The sequence below is a fragment of the Leopardus geoffroyi genome, chromosome A2 (genome assembly GCF_018350155.1).
Source record: "Leopardus geoffroyi isolate Oge1 chromosome A2, O.geoffroyi_Oge1_pat1.0, whole genome shotgun sequence".
Taxonomy (NCBI): Eukaryota; Metazoa; Chordata; class Mammalia; order Carnivora; family Felidae; genus Leopardus; species Leopardus geoffroyi.
This window is the reverse complement of record NC_059331.1, coordinates 154,977,904-154,998,624: the sequence shown is the minus strand read 5'-3', so window position 1 is coordinate 154,998,624 and position 20,721 is coordinate 154,977,904. Positions and strand designations below refer to the sequence as shown.

General features: G+C 42.6%; 1 protein-coding gene across 1 annotated transcript in view; it reads right to left on the bottom strand.

Annotated features, from left to right (window-relative positions):
- The window catches only part of TBXAS1 (thromboxane A synthase 1), a 156,745-nt gene that overhangs the window by 101,896 nt on the left and 34,128 nt on the right, over window positions 1-20,721 (bottom strand). The window contains exons 2-3 of the mRNA XM_045495859.1: window positions 18,765-18,858; window positions 16,060-16,112 (exon numbers count right to left, since the gene is read on the bottom strand). Of these exons, the coding sequence (XP_045351815.1) occupies window positions 16,060-16,112; window positions 18,765-18,858 (147 nt within the window). The remainder of the gene's footprint in view (window positions 1-16,059; window positions 16,113-18,764; window positions 18,859-20,721) is intronic.

The window sequence follows — 20,721 nt, the reverse complement described above, 5'->3', positions numbered from 1 at the left end:
AGGCTTCACTGATAGTTCCTTTGGTTCTCATGTCAGACCTGTGAAGTAATGGGCACTCAAGTACTTTTTCAGGGTTGAGGATGATGGTTAAGTCACTTGTTCTAGTCCCATGGCTGGGAATGGCTGAGCTACGACCAGAACCTATCTAGATCTGGCTCCCAATCCAGTATTCTTTCTGGCACCCTGGGGACACACCCAAGGGTTAGGCTAGGAGAAGATTGGCCCCTCGGGAGGGGACATGGGTTAGTGGCCCCCCTAAGAGCCTGATGAATGATCTAAGTGGGGGGAGCCCCACTAGACCCCTCCACCCCAAACCTTGATTTTAGTGAGAGACTTTCCCCAATTCCTTTCATTATGTCCCAAAGAAATAATACTAATCACCAAAATAATCAAAATAACAAGACTTTCCTGTTGAGGTTTTGCCCTGAAAGGCATGTGCGCAGAGGTGGCAGAGGTGATTTCTCCAGTCATTTGGCAAACACGTCCTGAGCACCTTTTCTGCGTCCAGCACTGTTGTGGGCGCTGGGAATATCCCAGCAGGGAAGAGACGGACTTCATGTCCTCACAGAGCTTGTGTGCTGGCAGGAGCACAGGGCAATAAACAAATAATGATGTGACCTATCATTAGGGGCAATGTCCTAAGGCAGGAGCGTTTGACGCATGAGAGCATCCGAGGAACAATAATAAGGGACACTGGAACAGAAAAGGCTTTGGATTAATAAAGAGAAGCAGGGGTGCCTGGCTGGCTCAGTCGGCGGAACATGCTACTCTTGATCTCAGGGTTGTGAGCTCAAGCCCCACATTGGGCATGGAGCCTGCTTGAAATGAAAAAACACTCTTATGTGGATCCTGAGAAACTTAACAGAAGACCATGGCGGTTGGGGGGGGGGGGGAGGAAGAAAAAAAAAAAAGGTTAGAGAGGGAGGGAGCCAGTACATAAGAGATTCTTAAAACCTGAGAACAAACTGAGGGTTGATGGGGGCTAGGAGGGAAGGGAGAGTGGGTGATGGGTATTGAGGAGGGCACCTGTTGGGATGAGCACTGGGTGTTGTATGGAAACCCAACTTGACAATAAATTTCATATTTAAAAAAAAAAAAAAAGAAAAAACAAAACAAAACCTGCACAGCCCTGCACACATCTCTTGCTAACCATGTATTATTCTTGTCATAAAGTCCCTTATGTTTCCATATAAATTGAGGACAATGCAGTCAGCCCCGCCAAACCCGCAGGCTTGTTGAGGTAGTCACGTGAGATACTGTATTGAAAGGACAAGATCCAGATAGAACACCAGAAAACAGTTATGGATTAATATTTACTACATAAGTGGCCCCAGGGAACAAAGATATATGTCTCTTACAGTACTAGAAGCAAGATACATGCCCGTAGAATGCGCACGCAATTCCATAAAGCGTCTGTGAAAGGCTCACTGCAGCATGGCTTGCTGGAGGCCATTGGGTGTCCCCCCTCCAGGAGAGTGGACAGGCAAGATGGGTGGGGGCACCCTGAGGAGGGACAGGCAGTGGTTACAAGCCACAGACTCTATGGAGCCCAGTGACATGACAGTCTGCAAAGCATAGCACTAAGTGAAAAAACCAGAGTGTGGAATGAGGACACTACCATTGGTATTAGCTAAAGAAAATACATGCAAACACACAGTTTGCAAGAACATGTACGTGTTAAGGACAATGGTATGGTTGTCTGTTGGAGAGAGAAAGGGAATGAGAGAAAGGTATGAGGATAAAAGAGAATAAATAAACATGCAGAACATGTGGCAGTGTGTTTCCTGTTCTCCATGATGTCTCACAATGGACACACACATGCACACACACACGCATACACACACACACACACATACACACACACACAGAACCTTGAAATGGAGGTAATTAGTAATTGCTGGTTGTAACACGGGTAATTCACAATGGTGAAGTAAGCTATTCTTATCAATGGCTGTTTTTTATGTGGAATATGTTGGGATTAAAATGCTTCTATTTATTAGATCAGTGTTTTCTCTCAAAGCCTGTTCTCTATATTCTAGTCCCAAGAGATATTCTGGAAAACAAAACAAAACAAAAGTTCTGTGGCCAAATAGACCCTGCATACTATATTTCTCACTTGGAGATGTTCCAAGCACATTATTACATGAAAGGTTCTGAGAAGTCCTACAATAAAGAGACCTGTGTTCCTTTGACTAACCTAGTGTTTCTAGCATTTGACCAGGGGAACTCCCCCTTTTTATTTTCCATGTAACAATTATTATTGTCCATGGAAATGGTCCAAAGGACGCTCTGTGGGAAACAGCACATTAGATTGTTAAAGGATGGGAGGCCGGAGACTCCAGATTCCAAGCATATTCTGGGACCCACACCCTCCTGTCGCCTTCCTAATGTGACTCGGTGATCCTTAAGGTGCTTTGTTTCTAAGCCACCCAGGACCCCATGTCTCATCTGTAACTCCGACCAGTTGTGGCAAAGGTGGAATTGTCTTTCCCTTGGCCATGCTCCCCCTCCTCTGTAGGGGGGAAATAGCCATCTTGTCTCCCAAACTCAAAGCCAGCTTTGGTGATTAATGTGGACTCGTGTCTTATTCCTTAGAATGGACAAGTTGTTCAGTTCTGCTGCTACATGACGTTTTCTGTATAAAATTTTCCTTCTCCTTTAGACCTTACATTTCTGATGACCCAAATCACTGTTATGGCTCACCTGGGCTATTAGAATGATTGTTTGTTTGTTTGTACATTCCATCCCCACCCCTCCCCCACCCACACACCTCGCCTTCTGTCTCTACTCTGTACCTCTACACAACTTCCTTCAAGTAACAGACTTCCTTAACACCACGGCTTAGGTCTGTCTCCTCTCCTGCACTGTCAAGGTTGTGCTCCCCATCAGTGCCCCAAACATCACATTTGCTTAGCACATCCTCGGCCTGCACTCTCCCTTTCTCTATCTCAGCCAAAACCCTGACGCTTTCTCCAAAGCTTTTACATCTGGGTGTGTGTTCCTCTCTACGGGCCACCTGTCGCCTCTCCTTGACGTGCATGGCTGTGAAGCCAGTCAGCCTCTCTCAGTGAGTGCACACTTAGTGCAGAGACTGTGGGGACAAAGGGGAACTTCAGTGTGCCTCCTCGAGTAGCAAACAATCACAAAGCCAGAACACAGGCCTCTGCCATAGCTGGGCAAATAACAAGCTACACATTGCAAGGCCACGATCTTGACAAGTTAGTTCAGGTAGAAAGCCCAGATAGTGAGGGGCCAGTGCCAAGGAGAGGAGAAGTGGCCCTGCGAATGAGAAAGTAGAAGTCAACAGGAGTCCCAGACACAGAGGACTAAATTTATATGAGACACAAAGGCCACAATGACCTGGTGGGAAAGTGGAAACTTGGAGGGAACTGAAAGCAGAATTGAAAAGCAAAGGCATAAATTGTAGAGGGTTTGGCAGGGAGTGAGATAAGGGGAGAAGGGGCTCCGGGAGGGACTACTGGGAATTTATTAAAACGAACTGAATTTATGGTGCAGTTCAAGTATTTGTTGATAACAGGGCTAGTCTGGTAAAGAATGTGCTCACTGGCATAGAGTCAACAGGAAGTCAGGGCAAGATGGCTGGGGCCATGCATTCCAACGAGGATTGTGTGGTTCACATTGACCAGTTGGATTCCAGAGCACAAGGAGAACTTTAAACCTCTTCAGGAGTTCACGCTCCAGGTTTGAAGGCAAGAAGTCATGGCCACTTAGCCATGGTTAAAGGGAATAATAAAGCGCTGCCACAAGATGTTCTCCAAATGGAAAATGGTGCGGTCACTACAGCAAACAGTACGGTGGTGCCTCAAAAAGTTAAAAAAAGAATTAGCATGTGATTCGGCAGTTCTACTTCTGCGTATGTCCCTGAAAGAACTGAAAGTGAGGTCTCGAAGAGCTACGTTGTACACCCATGCTCGTAGCTGCGTTGTTCACAACAGCCAAAAGGTGGAAGCCACCCCAGTGCCCACAGACAGATGCGTGGATGAACAGAATGTGTATGTCCATACAGTAAAGTATCATTTGGCCCTAAAAAGGAAGGGCATTCCAACACATGCTACAACATGGGTGAACCCTGAGGACATTATGCTAAGTGAAGTAAGTCTGTCAAAATCTTAAAGCCAGAAAGTAGAATGGTGGTTGTCAGGGGCTAGAGGAAGTGGGGAATGAGGCATTGTTGTTTAATGGGTACAGAGTTCGTTTTTCAAGATGAAAAGGGTTCATCTAGAACCCATCTAGAGATGGGTGGTGCGATGGTTGCGAATGTACTTAATGCCACTGACCTGTACACTTACAAATGATTAGGATGGTGACTTTTGTGTTGTGTTTTAGCACAATAAATAAAAAAAGTCCCTCCAGCCAAGTGTCCTTCATGCATATGCCATCCTCAGTACCTGGATCTGACCAGGGATCAGGGGACCCATTAATGCCACAACCGTGGGATGTGGAGGCATGATGACCCTTTCTGTTGAGTCAGATGGAATCTTTATTCTGTGGGTGTCAGTTGTGGGGTCTCAGACACTGAAGCCTGGTACTCCTTAACAAGTACGGATGTGGGGGAGGGTAGAGCTCAGGATGCTAAGTGTCCATTCAGGAGATAAAGCATCATGGTGGGCTCGCAGGCTAAGGAGGACAAAGAACTGGGATGGTCCAAGGAACCCAAACTCTACCAGAGTCATCTAAGACTTTGGGGAAGCAGTTAAGAATCTTTAGGCTGGAGTCTTTGGGAAAAATCCAGTGGCCATGTCAGTCATAAGACAAAACCTGTGGTCTGGCAGTGAATCAGAGAAGAGAACTTGGACAGTTACAGACGCCCTTCAAAGGACAGTGGAAGGTCCACACTCAACGATGGCCTCTCTGGTGGTTGATATACACCGGGCACTGCATTAGCAATGGAGGAGATGGAGGAGGGTGACCTCGAGAGGACCTGGCTTTCCTTCCCCAAGGGTCCTTTTGGGAAAGGCAGTAGTCTTGATCAATACTTGTATGCCCACTTCCTCTATGGCCCGAGTAGTATCAGGCAGTGCTGGCAAGTGTTGTAACACAAAAGACCACACTCACCACGTCCACCTAACACGTGGTAATGGGCCATCCACCAGCCAAAGGCCCAGGGCAAAGGTTATAAGTTCCTCTTTAAACAGAGGCAAAAATAGCATCATCTGCTAACAGTGCCTCCTTAGTGGTTAATGTGGGGAGCCCGAAGAACATGCCAGAGAGTCAGGCCTTTGTAAATAGGCCAATACACCCAGAACCTTACTCAGAGTGGAAAACTTTGTATAATAGGTTGCAAAATTCTTGCAGTTTTGGGGTGTGATGGGGGAGAAGCTGTTAGGGGCATGGTCTTGAGATGCAAACAATAATCAGGGAACCTATTTTAGTAATTAAGTTGCTATGGTGTGCCCCAGGCATGCAGGCATCATAAAACCTGGAAGTCCCTTGCTAGGAATTACTTCGTGTGCACAGCTGTGGAAGTGTTACACATAAGACTGACCAGGAATAATCGGAATGCATAGTAAATAACCCAAACTCTAAAAGATTTTAAGAGTCCCGTGGAAGAAAAAAGAGTATGGTCCATTTTAAAGACAAAATCTGATAGTTCAAAATTTAGTAGAATTTCAAATGTGTGTGATGATATGTGATTTTTGTTTGTGTGAAAGTTTGTAGTATGTATCTAGACTTATTAGTTATTTAGATGCCTTTGCCTTTTGCCCTACATGAGTAACAAGATTTAAAACTGTTGTTTTTTTTTTTTTAATCATTCAAGTGTTCCAAGAACTTGAAAAAAGTTTCTCTGCTCCCAAAATAATGATAAAGAGGAACTTTAAGTTCTGTGTGAATCGGGAATTAGTTGCTCCTTTGTATTGAGTAATAACTTCTTTAAAATCTTGAAATCAAAGATGGTTTGTCACTCTTCTTTTTGGACAGAATAGGAATGCTATTTGCATTCTCAATTAATTAGGGTTGTGAGCCATAAGAATTGGGTAAGTGTGTGCAATTTTTGAGATTATCTGTGCAAAACAGTTCTTGACAGAAGAGGTATGCGTAATGCCATGTGCTATCTGGACCTGCTTCCAGATGGGAGAATGCCTTGGCAAATGCCACAGTGATTCATGGCTAGGTTACATAATTCTATTTTGCATTTTGGGTTGAACAACTTGGATTTGTTGCAGGTACAATTCAATTAAATATGGAATTTATTATTTGAAAATATCAGCTTGAAATAGAGGTTTTATGCAATTTCGATCTGAGATGTTCTGTTCTTTGGGGGCGCATTTGTGCAGGGCTGTTATCAGGGGGGTAAAGAAGTTGTTGATGCCATATTGGATTTTCACTGATGGAGAATGAGCTCCCTTCTACCTTGAACCTGCTATAGTGGTAGATTTCGGAAACATATGTCAAGGAATGTGAAACTGAAAATCTAACGCTGACTTCCCTGCCTCTGAGACCCTGCACTCTCCCCAGTCAAGTGCTCATTCCCCACCTGCAGTCCAGCCTGTCCCCTGAAGTGGAACAACCCCCAGCATCCTCAACCTTGATCTGTTCCAGCCAGGATAGATCTTTTGTCCCCAGCTGATAACAGGGTTGGGTCTGGTTTTTGCATCCTGGGCCTCACATCATGCTCCCAGTCTTAGGACTGAGTGCCTGTACATGATTTGTCCCCACGCCTCTCCCCCTGAGCTGCCGCATGCCTCCTGCCAGACTCCCAGAACACCCCCTCATTGGGCCCTACTGTCCACTGACAGGCCTTCTTGACTCCTGCTTGCTGGCCTGATTACTGTCCAACTGACACTTTCTCTGTGGGCAACATTCTCCTGAACTGTCCACGATGGCCAGTGTTCGCTAGAATGGGGAACTCTTGATTTCTTACCCTTTAAACATAGTGCTTTGCTCATCAGCTGGACCCTGCTATCAACACCAATAGCCTGGTCAGTTTTCCATACCTGGACACCCCAGTGAATGGGGCCACTTCCAGTTCTAGGCCATTCCCTCTGCTGCCCTATCCACTAGAAGTAAGCAATGATGGCCATAACAAGCTGAGACAGGATTTTTGCATAAATTACTTAGGTATTTATCCTCAGTGCAAAAATCTTCACGAGAGATGTTTTAAATTGTCAACCGATATATTGTTAAGCTTTTTTAGCTTGAAAGATTCTGTGTTAAGACTGGGAAGTAATTTTAACAATGCCTGAACTTGTGATTTTAAAGAAGGAAGGTGCTCTTGGGCAGCCAGTGCTGGCCCTGGTTCTATAGTCAGGGACCGGAGCCCCGTTTCCAGAGGAACGGTTTCAGCTTACATTCTACTTCAGCTGCCGATCTGGTCAGAGATTTCCCAGAGTCTTAAACCACCACAAAAACAGGGGCTTATAAAAATGTTCAATTACTGGGGCACCTGGGTGGCTCAGTCAGTTAAGCATCCGACTTCAGCTCAGGTCATGATCTCGTGATTCATGAGTTTGAGCCCCATGTCGGGCTCTGTGCAGACAGCTCAGAGCCTGGAGCCTGCTTCATAGATTCTGTGTCTTCCTCTCTCTCTGCCCTCCCCAGCTTGCTCGCTCGCTCTCTCAAAAATAAATAAACATTACATTTAAAAAAAAGTGTTCAATTGCAGACTCTTGGGGTTGAGCCATCAAGCAAAGGGCTTCAGGCATCATCTGGCCCTTTGCTTTTCAAATTGCTCATCTTGACTTACTAGTGGTTATAAAACCGATTTAGAGAGTTGTGACCACCTTGAATTTTTTTTCATGAAATAATAGAATAGTTCAATGTGGATCTTACAGTAAATTAGATATTCTTTTGTAAGACTTTTGTTTCAGGTGTGTGTGTGTGTGTGTGTGTGTGTGTGTGTGTGTGTGTGTGTCCTGGACCACAATGTAAAATATATAATTCACTGAGGCTCATAATTAAACAAAGTGTTGAAGTCCACATCCCTCATTTTATTTTGAGAAAACTGGGGCTTTGAGAAGCAGGGAGAGTGGCCTAAATCCATTAAGCTAACCAGTGGCAGATAAGAGAGTCGAGCCGGCATTTGAACTCCCATTTTCTATTGTAAGTTGGCATGCTCTGTTTGATGTTTTTTCCACCAAGGAAGAGGAATTAACACAGGCTCTTGATCTTTAGGAGTGTAGGTCACAAAGATGTGGACAGTAGTAGTCCTATAGCAACCGCCACCTACAGGTGGTCATTGAATAAGAACAGGGGAAAGGAAGTGGTGTGAAATAGTGGGTAAAAGAAGAGATTACAAGTCCAAGAGGCACCTGGATGGCTCAGTCAATTAAGTGTCCAACTTTGGCCCAGGTCATGATTCCACGCTTTGTGGGTTCGAGCCCCACATCAGGCTCTGTGCTGACAGCTCAGAGCCTGGAGCCTGCTTCAGATTCTGTGTCTCCCTCTCTCTCTCTCTGCCCTTCCCCTGCTTGCACTGTGTCTGTCTCCCAAAAATAAATAAATATTAAAAAAAATTTTTTTAAAGAAGAGATTACAAGTCCAGAAATAAATGGGTAAACTTTAGAAGGGTCTTTGGATGAAGACTAAAATAAAAGGTGATCTGAAACCACAAGGAAGAACGGAAGCTTTGTAGTAATTCACCATTCGGTCTGACAAAAGACCAAGATAGGGATAGGAGAGGTGAAGAGTCTATTCAAGGTTATTCAAGAGAAGTGAGATGCTAATAGAATTCTTCTGTCCTTTTCCTCTTTTTTTAAAGTTTATTTATTTTCAGAGGGAGAGAGAGGGAAAGAGAGAATTTCAACCCATGTACCGTGAGATCATAACCTGAGACAAAATCAGGAGTTGGACGCTTAACCGACTGAACCACCCAGGCACCCCTCTTCTGTCCTTTTTGGTCCAGATTGCCTAGTTATCTTAGGACAATTGTTCCTTTGATAATTCTAGCTATTGGGCTACAAGTTTCAAGTGGTGATAATTGTCACATACTTTCCTACTGACAATTTTCTTCCTTCTCTTAGAAGTCTCCTAGAAAAAAAACCCAGCCAATTATACCAGGGTATTCATTTTTATAAAATAATGCACTCCCCCCAAAAATGCAATACCAGTGTAATTGCTCATTTAAAAGTGGGCCCTTACAGGCTGAGTGTTAGCGATTAATCTATTGTGATCAGTGAGAATATGGATATTTAACTCACTGAATGATGGCCAATAGTTACTGCATACAGATCTTGGGTCTCATATTAATTTTGCTTTCAGACTCATCTTGCTTGGAAGTGGTGATTCTAAGCTTTTTTTTCCACACTTTTGTGAAAGACTCAACTTTTACCAAGCTAGGAGACCCAAATTTTGCCCCCTAGTCTGGCCTCATGGCCAGAAATGTAAATATAGTTTAGGATTTCTGTGCTTAATTCCAGGGCTTCAGGGATACCGTGTTTTCTCGGTGGTCATTGTAGTCTTCATTCTCATCGATTCCTCTTAAAATGGAGTCACATTTTTAGGTCAAACACCTAAATGAGTCTCATTGTGAGGCACACACTCCAAATCAGTGGCAGAAACTTCACTGTTTGACCCCTGTGCATCAGCACCTATACGGCTTTTCTGCAACTGTGCCTTCTTTCCCACCCGAGTCCTGCCATTCTTCACCAACTATGATTCTATTGAGCTCAGTCCAGCTTAAAAATGAGAACAATCGCCCCATATCACTTGCCCAGTGTGAGTCTGAATGCTTGTATTTTCTTGAACAGAGCAATAGTTTCCACCCCACCCCATCCTCTGCCACAGTTTCAAGCCCAGTGTGTTCAAGTGTCTTGTGTCTTCTTAGAGACCAACCAGGAGGCACAAGGGTGCAAGAGGGCTGAGTCTTTCAGAGCCCTCTAACTCTGATCTAGGGGAGTGGGCCAGCAAATGTCCCACACGTTGATGACCCAGCCATATGACTGAATTAAAGCAAACCATCTCGGCTCTGCCCTTTCAGCCGCACCTAAATAGTATACAAGCATGATGGCGAGAAGTTTTTGGATGGCACTCACTTCCGAAGCACACACTCTTCTAATGGATGGCACAATGGAATCTGAGCTTAAAAAAATATTGAAATGACCTTATTGTTTTCATTGCTTTTCCATATGTATCCTAAAGTTCTCAACTTCTTCACCGCCTGGTGACAAGGTGCTATTAGTTCATGTGTGTTAGCTAATTAAATAAAAACACTGCTAAAAACCTCCAAGTTGGACACATATGAGACACCTTGATCTCCTGTGGGCATGAACCTTCTATCTAAGTGCCAAGTCTTTTTAACCAAAGTCTTATTTGCTTGCTAAATTGATTTTTTTTTTTTCAGTCCAGGGACCCAAGGTTCCCTGAGAGGTAGATTGCTTCAGAGTCTGAGACTTGCAAAGATGCCCTTAAAACACTCTACTGCTGCTAGGTACCACAAGGTGCTACATGCATGATATCCAAATGAGGTTATTTGATGTAGCACGGCAAGTGATCAGGCAGAAGGGAGCACAGAAGTCAGAAATACATATATGAGAGCTAATAAATGATAAAAACGACATTCATTTCAGTTGGAAAAAAATGAATTTCCAGATGGAACACGACCATCCAAAAAAAAAATAAAGGTGAATGCCTACTCCTGTCCTTCCCCTCAAATAAATGCCCGATGTACTAAATAACTAAAATTTTTTAAGTTTGTTTATTTATTTTGAGAGAGAGAGAGAGAGAGTGTGTGTGTGTGTGAGCAGCGGAGGGGCAGAGAGAGGGGGAGAGAGAGAGAATCCCAAGCGCTAGCTGTGCAAAGCCTGACATGGGGCTCGAACTCACAAACCGTGAGATTATGACCTGAGCCAAAACCAAGAGTTGGACACTCAACCGACTGAGCCACCCAGGTGCCCCTTAAATATCTAAATTTTTTAAATTAAAATAAAAAACACTAGAAAAGTAGAAGTTAAAAAAATATGTCTGAGTAAGATACAAAATGTAGACATCATAAAAATTGATTAAATTGAAGAATAAAAAAATGTTTTCTGATTGCAAAAATGCACAATAAACAAAGTTAATATAAAGGAGGAAATATTTGCAATGTATATTAGATGTAAAGGGCTATTTTCTTTAATATATAAAGAGCTTCTACAAATAAATAGGGAGAAGATCTCTAACCTGATAGAAAGGTAGCAAAGAATTCTACAGAAAACAAAATACAATGGATTTTAAACATATGAAAAGATATTGAGGCTTGCTCATAATTAGGAAAACAGAAATCAAAACTACCATCACATGATAAAGATATAAAATCATGACCACCATATTTTAATGGTAATCACATGAGAGAACCAGGTGTTCTCATACACTTATTTATAAGAATGTAAATTGATACAACTCCTGGACAGAGCAATTTAAAATAAAATTTAAAAATGTAGATGATCTTTGGGGCACCTGCGTGGCTCAGTCAGTTGAGGGTCTGACTGTTGGTTTGGGCTCAGGTCATGATCTCGTGGCTTCAAGCATCTGAACCCTCCATCAGGGCTCTACACTGGCAGCATGGAGCCTGCTTGGGATATTCTCTCTCTCTCTCTCTCTCTCTCTCTCTCTCTCTCTCCCTCTTTCTCTCTCTCTCTCTCCTCTCTCCTCTCTCCTCTCTCCTCTCTCTCTCCTCTCTCTCTGCCTTCCCCAACTCGTGCTATCTCTATCTCTCTCAAAATAAATAAATAAACTTTTAAAAAAAGAGAATAAACCTATTTTTTTTAAATGTAGATAATCTTTGATCTAATAATTTGTTCTAGGAATTTATCCTACAGACATACTTACACAAGACAGCAATGGTGTATATACGAGAATATTACCTGCAGTATTGTTTATAAGAACAAAAGGTATTCATCAACAGAGAACTTGTTTTTAAAATTAGGATACATCCGTACAATGGAATCCTTAAAAAATAGAATAACATTTAACAAGAATGAATGTATTAAAATGGGACAATTTCACAAATATCATTAATGAAAAAAGCAAGATAAAGAACAACATCAATCATATATTATCCATCTGGGTATTAAGAAATTGATAACAGAGGTTGCTTCTGAGGAGTGGCTAAGGGTCCAAGGTGGGAGTCAGTTTTACTTTTTTCTGTATACTTGTTTGTACTTTATGAGTTATGTACAATGCGCATGCCTGCCTACTTACAACTTAATGTTCTAATGAGAATATATGAGATCATTTAACAAATCTGGCTTGATAAAGGGATACAAGAATGAGGGGCCACTAATCAAATGGAGGGGCGTAGGTGATGGATGCCAAGAAGCATGAAAATCCAAGGGGGAGCTAAGTTTATACCAGAAATCAAGATCAAAGTGATGTGAGGGCAAGAAGAAATGGGGATGAGGCTAACTAAAAGAAAAGTGACAGTACTATTATTTACAAGAGGGATGGTATGAGGGATAAGAAGCTTTAGATAGGAGCCTTTAGGAGTTGCAAATGAGCTGAACTTAAGGTGCTGTAAGTATTTATAAGTAATTAATAGTAATAGCATAATAAAGGCTGTCATCCACTGGATTATAAAGTCAGTTACAAATTAGAAGGGAAAATATTCTCCATCCTGTTTATATCCAATCACAAATGTATGGGGATTATGTTGATACCATTCTTTTAGGAGTTGGGAAGGAATATAAATCCAACTTGGGGCTCATGCTCAGACTGAAGAAGATAACCAGTAACCATTAATTGACTCAAGGTTATCTAAAGCAGTAAAGCCTCGCTCTCTTCCTATTGTGTTGTCAACTCTGTGCAATTCAAAAGAATTCTAATCAAGTTTTGTGAATAAGAGCTGTATAGGTATGCATGCCAGTCCATCTGCTTTATATTCAAGTTCAAAGAAGGCAGAGACTACATGTATAGTTTTATCTGCACAGAGTATGGCAAAGCAGGCTACATAATTAGATACTTGGTAAAGACATTTTGTTCTTGGTGGTGGTGGTGTTGGTGGTGATAATAAACAGTGATGTTGTCAGCCCTTCTTGGCAGAAAGCTTCTCTAGCAGTATCTTCCCCATGGCACTGAGTGGGAGAGAAAGTAGATAAGGAGCCCATCTTCAGTTTGGGGACCCTTTCTCTGACTGAGTTGCTATGATAACAACCACGTAATAAGCATAATAATCCCCATATTTGGTGTTCAATTCCAGAGCAGAGAGGACATCCTCTCTGCCATGTTCCTTCCAACATTTAGTACTATCCTGCCATCTAATGACATAGTGCGTCTCTATTTGGTGTCAACAGTGTGGGGTTTCCTTTGTCAAATGGTGAATCAGGCTATCATTCCAATTTTTAAGAGGACCAATCTGGTCTTGATAATATCTGCTTAAAAACTAAAGGTAGTCTAAAAATTAATATAACTTAAACCAAATCACTGTATAAAGGAAGGATCTTTCATTGAACATAGTTCATCCTCGACATTCCCAACCAGGGAAATTATTTTGCTAAAACTTAAGCAGTCACAAGATCATTTTTAGGGCTAGAATGGATCTTAAATATAGGCTAGTTCATCCCTTTTGTTGTAAAAGGTGAGCACACGGAGTCTCATCCGGATTACAGAGCTCAGTCAGGACTTTGCCCACCACTGTATTGCCTCCAAATCCAGGAAGGGACATGTTTAACAAGTCAGCATTTTATGACTCGTCTTTTTTTTCTTTTTTCTTTTTTTTTTTTTTTTTCAACGTTTATTTATTTTTGGGACAGAGAGAGACAGAGCATGAACGGGGGAGGGGCAGAGAGAGAGGGAGACACAGAATCGGAAACAGGCTCCAGGCTCTGAGCCATCAGCCCAGAGCCTGACGCGGGGCTCGAACTCACGGACCGCGAGATCGTGACCTGGCTGAAGTCGGACGCTTAACCGACTGCGCCACCCAGGCGCCCCTCGTCTTTTTTTTTCTAAAGCAGAAAAGGTTGATAGCTTTGTAGGAAGAAAGTATGCCATCACCTTTCTTTCTTCCCCTTTTTACCAGAGGTGGGAACAAAGAGTAGAGATGATACTGCGATTTCGATCTCTACAATTTGAAGTCATTCTCTTTAAGTTTTCTTGAAATGAAAGGGTAAATAGTGTTAAAGTTGGGGGGTGGGGTTGATTGGATATCTTGTCAAGGAAACTAATTCCCTCTCTCTCTCTTCCTCTCTCTCATATACAGACATGCACACCACACCACCCAGTAGTTATAAACTCTTTATCTGACATTTTAAAATTATGTTAAAACACCCAAGTGCTCTTCTCTGGAAATCTGCACAAGAAGTGCTCAAGGGAAGTGATTCCTAGAATTCAAACTGCGGGAGGCCTTTTCCTACTTCCAGGGAAGCTACTGTCATTCTGAATCAATGCTATGTCTCAGAAATGTATGGGACAGTCCCCAAGGTCACAAGTCAGCCACAGAATGACACTATTAGACCTGGACTGAGAACTTTTAAAAAGCCATGGAACAGCACCAGAGTAAGAGAAAGGTAAACGGGTCAGTCCCCTAGCCTTTACTGAATATCTATCATACTTAAAGCAAGAAGCAATGCACTTAAAAAAAAAAAAAAGTAAGTAAAGACCAAGCTAAAAGGGATCTTGAAGAGGTAGAGTTGCTTATTATTGAAAGATACGTGCCACATCCCTGCCCCATCAGTGTCAGTCTTGGCCAAGTGACTTGCTTTGGCCTCACCACAGAGTGTGCTCCCTCCCCTGATTTTGAGTTTGGCTATCTACCATGATTTGGCCAATAGGATGTTAGCAGACATGATGCGGCAGAAACGTTAAATGTTCTTGTGCTGTTAGGTTTTCTTTCCTGAATGTTTGCCTTCACCTTGAGAAGAGCCTGTCCTAAATGAGCTTACCTACCCAGAGGCCTGGCAGATTCACTAGAAAGCCCAGTTAAGCTCAACCAAGTGTAGTTTACATCAATCTATTCTGACCATGCCTTTGCAACGTGGCGAACAATAATTGGTTGTTGAAGTCCCTGCATTTTAGTTGGGTTTGTAATGCAGCAATAACAGACTAATACAGAGAACATCTAGTATGACATCTTAATTTATCACTTTTGCAGGATTACATAACAAACGAAACAGCAGAGAGAACAACTTGGCTAAAACTGTGGCTCTCCAGGGTAGGTTTATTTCCACAGAGTACAAGTCAATCTCTTTTGAAAATCACCCCCAGGGAGAACGATGGGATCCATGGGTCCCACGGACAGAAGAATTCACAAACCACTGGACCCCCATTAGCATGTACATTAGGAACAGAACTTCACTGCACCTAAAAAGGTGATCACAGACCTGGAGGTCTGGAGAAGGAGCTGGGAAAAATCACCCAGTGGCTGAGGAGGAGTGATGTGAAAACAGACTAAAACGATTAGGGCTCCAGTGTGGAAAGACACATGTTGAGAATCAATATGATTCGAGTCTGTCAAATCTTGAATAGAGTAAATGATATGAACATATGTTTGTTCACCAGATTCTGGAATTTTATTATTTTTTTTTTTAAAGAAGGAGCACACTCAGAGGCATAAAAAGGGAAACTTCAAGGAAAAAAGAGAGACTCTATTACTTTACATGGCTGAAAACTATGGTGGCCATATGTCCCAATATATCCAGGACAGTCTCAGTTTCCACTGTTGTCCTGGGGTAATTATTAACAGCACCCCCTTTCACGTTCAATACAGTACTGTATTGGATGGTAGATTATATGGTCGTACAGCTGACAGCTTGCTGAACAAAACATGGTCAACAAACAGTTGAACAAAACAGGTCCAAGCAACGTTTAGGTAAGTTCTTGAGAAGACCAGTCATGGGTTATCAAGGCACATGGGACTGAGGCACGGGACCGGTGTGTCCGATTGCAGCAGTGGTGAGAGATGGTCAAGACCCCCAGGGTCTTAAAGGCTGGGAAATGGTATTCTTTCAGCCTAGGATGGGGCCCCCTTGGGCAACCCTGGGGCCTCCTCTCAGTGCCTTATCTGTACTGCCAGGCACTCTCTTTGTGGATTCTTGAAAGATCTAAGCACATGCAACATCACCATTTTGGTTATTACTTCCTTATCAGAACATGCAGAAATTGAGGTAGAAGAGTGAGGTTCCCTCTTACCCACACAGAGGTCCGTGTAGCTTTCTGAGCTCCATTTGGCTTTCCCAGAAACCCTGAAGAAAACACAGCACTATAGTAAGGGTAAGATTAAACAAAATTTTGAGTATTCAAATTGATTCAGGAAAAAAGTCTGGAACTGTGAGAACACAATTACATAAACAACAAAAAAGAATTGAAGTTATATTGCTTTCAAGTACTTTGAAGTATTAGAATAAACGGGTAGCCTTAAAAAAATATATTGCTGAGGAAAAATCTCGGTCAGTTCTGCTTTAATGGACAGAAGAGATCATCTGTACTTAAAGTATTTGCGTATAATTGCTTCTAAAATATTTGAAAACCGTTTGCTTTCTCAACTATGTTAACATTCCCCTCGGCAGTTTGGTTTATATTATTATTAATTTTGGCAAAGCCTCTCTTGACAGCCACTATATGTGTAAACGCCTGCTGAATCTATCCAAATTATCACAAGTTCTGAATTATCATGATCCTCATCCAATTTTTAACTAAGACCAACAGAGTCAAAACATAAGAACCTTAGGGTAACTTGATATAGGACTAATAAGAACCTTAGAGTAACTTGATACCCTAAGTAGGACTAAACATTAGACATGTTTCGTAGCAGGGAACGAGTATACTTAGAGTTACACGTGGGGTGGAGGGTCAGAAGGTGCCAGATCCATTGTGCTGTAGGGATGCAGTAGTGTTGTAGGGATGGAGTGTGTGTGCAAATATACACAGAGGAGCTGTAGGGGTGAAGGGATGGAGATGTCACACAGATCCCTGTGTTGTGGGAATGGAGTACACAGGGAGACACGTGGTGGGTAGGGAAGGGGAAGGGGGGAAGAGGTGGATATCCTTAATGGAAACACATCTCATTCTTATTACATAGACTTTCACAGTCTAAGCTTGCCATATATCAAAGAAAGCTTCTATGAATATAAAAATAGTCGCTGAAATTACTATGTTCTGGAGAGAACTTGGCAAGGTTTGCACATACAAGGATGCTGAGCTGAAAAGGAGCATATGTGGAAATTAACCAGAGGCAGGAGCACAGTGTTCTCTTCACATGGACGGTTATACTATTTTTTTTTTTCCTCAAAAATGTTAGTACTAAATTACTCAACTGAATGCAACTGATCATTCCCCCCACCCCCTGAAATAGGTGAAATTTATTTACTTTAATTTCCTATCCAGTGTGTTGTTCTATTTTGACACTCAGAAATTTCTTCACACTTGCTTCAAGAACTCACAGGAAGCCTTGATAAGATCGCTATTTGCAGGCTTCACATTGTGAACATCCATCCCCCCAAGACAGAGACGAGGAGAAGGTATTTAAAACCCAAAGAAGAGCAGAACAACAACAATAAAGAGTGAAAAGAACATTGGACAGAGAAAGGGACAAAAAGGAAGAGAAAAGAAAGGAGGAGGGAAAAGGACAGAAATAGCTATTGTTATCTGTCTGGTGCTGAGGGCCAGCCTTTCTGAGGGTAGGGGTGGGGAAATGCTAGAGACATGTTGAACAGATATGATCAGGATTGGCCCACACTTAGCCCTTCCTGTCTCTGGCTCAGCGGCCCTTCACACGCAGGACCTGTCGGCTCCTGATGTTGGGGCTGGTGGCAACACGGCCATGAGTTCGCAGATTAAACCATGTGGCTTCTGAGAAAACCCAATGAGGGAAAACAGAATACCCTTAGAAGATAGAGTCCTGGGGCTGTATCTACAAATGACTACTGGACATATCGACTTGCATGTCATTCTGGCCAAGGGTATCTCCCTGAACCAGCTGCCTTCCTGACCTTCTATTTCTGTCAACTCATGGCCATTCTCCCTATTAACCTGGATCAACACTTAGAGGCACTTAGCTCATTTACCTTGAATTCTCTATACCCAATTCATTCCAGGAGTCACTAACTTTGCCCCCAATGTCCTTCTTTTTTCACACGGACCACCTGGGCCAAGCCCTCACCGATTCACCTAGACTTAACCTAAATCTTCCTCCCTGCAGAATCACCCTTTACTTCAAGGTCCGTCTCCTGCTTGAAAATGATAGCACACTAGCCAGCCAGCCAGCCCATTGCTGTCTCACACAGCTGCTTCCCCTAGTGCTCCCCCATCTTCAGCTTTTAGTAAGTCCAGGCTGCTCGTCAAGCTGTGCCTTGTTTTTCATTTAAGTGAGATCACACACATCGTTGCTCCCCACCTGGTTTGTGTTCTTGTCTTTGTGACTATTGTTCCTGCAGGACCTCCTTCTCTAGGAAGTCCTCCAGTGTGATTCTAGCCCTGACAGATCTCCCTCTCCTCTGAAAGACACCACAGCTACCATCTCTCTTGCCCAGTCAAACCCTAGGGTACATCCTATCTCATGTTTAACACCATGATTTTATGTGTGCACTCAAGGGAAGAAGTAACTTCTGCTTCTTCCATATCCCAGGCCCTGGCACATTTAGACACTCAGTCAATGGGTTTTGGGGTGAATGGATGAATGAATGGGTGACAGGACTCACTGCATGCTGATGAGTAATAAACAATGGATTGTTGTCATCATGTGAGAATTCATTCAGTAGGGGAAGGCTCAACACACAGCGCCTTCACATATAGACCACCCCAGTGTAGGTGATGTAGATGGGAGCAGTGCTTCATGGGTAAAGTTGCCCTGGGCTCATCATATCTTATGCTGGAAGACAATGGAAGGCTTCCCTTACCTGGCGGAAAAATGCCAAGTTTCCAACAAAAGGAGAAGGCTTGGGGTGTCTGATGCCCAGCTTCTCCAGTCTTGAAAATGCTGATGTGGAGTACCTGAGGGGAAAAGCAAAATTTAAAAACCAAGGACCTGAAGTTTTCATTCATACGTTGGCCCTGTTAGGAAACAGAATTACTGAGCTCTCCTCAGGGAAGGGTGGAAGGAGTGGTTTCTGGTTGACAGTGTCTAAGGACCAAAGAGGTAGAGACGTAGAGGCGAGTGAGTGGAATAGAACCCAGGAAATTCCTCCTGATTGAGTGACAGGCTGGAGATTGAGGAATCCTAAAATGTCACAGTTAGAAGACAAGGTGATGGTGTGGTCTAAATGCCCCTTCCCCACCTAAAGTTTCCATCAATACATTGTTTTTAAAAATGTACCTCTCCCCAGTTCAGTTCCTTTGTCTCTACATCTACCATGGACAATTATCAGAAGGCAAAGCAGGAAAAAAAAAAAAAAAGTAACAATGGCAAAAATAAGTTCCCTGTGCAAATTTGTGTTTTCCTGATCAAAACTGACCCCTGCACATAATTTGTCCCTCATCACATTGCATGGACGAATAGAGAAAAATAAAAACCAGGAGGGAGAGAATGCACCATGGAGATAAGACCTCATCTCCAACTGCTTATAACCTCTTTATGTCTTTGTTTTCATGTCCTGAAACCATATGGGAAGCATATTTTCTTAACCAAAAATCAGGAAACGTGGCCCGACAGATTTCTGTGCCACTTTCTAGGAGAAAGCAGCAGTCTGAGAAGTGCAGCGTAGCTGTCAAAACATTGGAATTACTAGGATATTTCACCAGTTTATGGGAACAGAGGGATAACACAGTTAAAGTCAGAACTGGCTTAGAAAAACCTGGACATATGGCTAAAATCCCTAATCAGCCAGCCAATTAGGTCAAAAGTTCAGTTAGTTCAGAAAAATTAATGAGTCAAACTGGGTGTTTAGCATCATGCAGAGATCAGCCAAATCTCAATTCAGGAGCAAGGAAAAATTTAGAACATATCATTACAGCCAAGCTTCCTGGGAGTACTAGAATTTAGACGAACAAAATGCTGCTCTAAAAATCATTCACTTGTCATTAGAAAGATGGAATGTTCGTGGTAGTCTCTGACCTTCCCCCTTCCCACCTGTAGTCCAACAAGAAGCACTTAAAATACAAATTTTTCATCAAATATTCAGAAATTCAGGGAAAGGACAACCCAGCTTAAGTGCTGGTTTGTGTTACTCTGAGCAATGGGTCTACTTTCAAAGTAGTCACAAGGGAGAACCAAGAATGGGAAGAAGGTTTCCACCATCTGGCTGCATTACTGGGTTTGAATGAGTTCCCAGGACATAACATGTAAGTCCATGTTCAAGTGTGATTACAGGCCTCACTTAAGAGCCACGTGTGAATTACACAGATCAGTCAGGCCATCATTCCTCTTCATTAGCTTGTGTACGAAATGTCAACAGCATAGTGTGCAAAAGTTATTCGTTCAAGTAGACTAGGATATTTTAAATAATTCCCTCACCCCAAAGAGGAAAAACCAAAGAAGACTTACCAGTGCACTTAACACTTCCCTCAGCATCCTTGAATCTGGCTTCTATCTTCATTTCTCTATCAGTTTTTGTGAATTATTTTCTAAATGTGATCTCTAATGGGTAGAAAGAGATATGTAGATCTTGGGCCACGTAATTACATCTTAATTTTTTAATTAGATGTCTTGATTGTCTAATTAAAGGACAAGAAGTCTGTGCCTAATTACACGTGCTAATTATTATGCAAGTCCATGCCCTAATTATGTAACTCCACTTACAAAAATACTGCTTGTGTGTCTCTGCACAAAATTCAGGCATTTTCAAACATATGGCATCAGCAGAGAATGTTCTGGACATAACCATAAACTTCACTTTGCAACGTGTACTCCAAGTATAG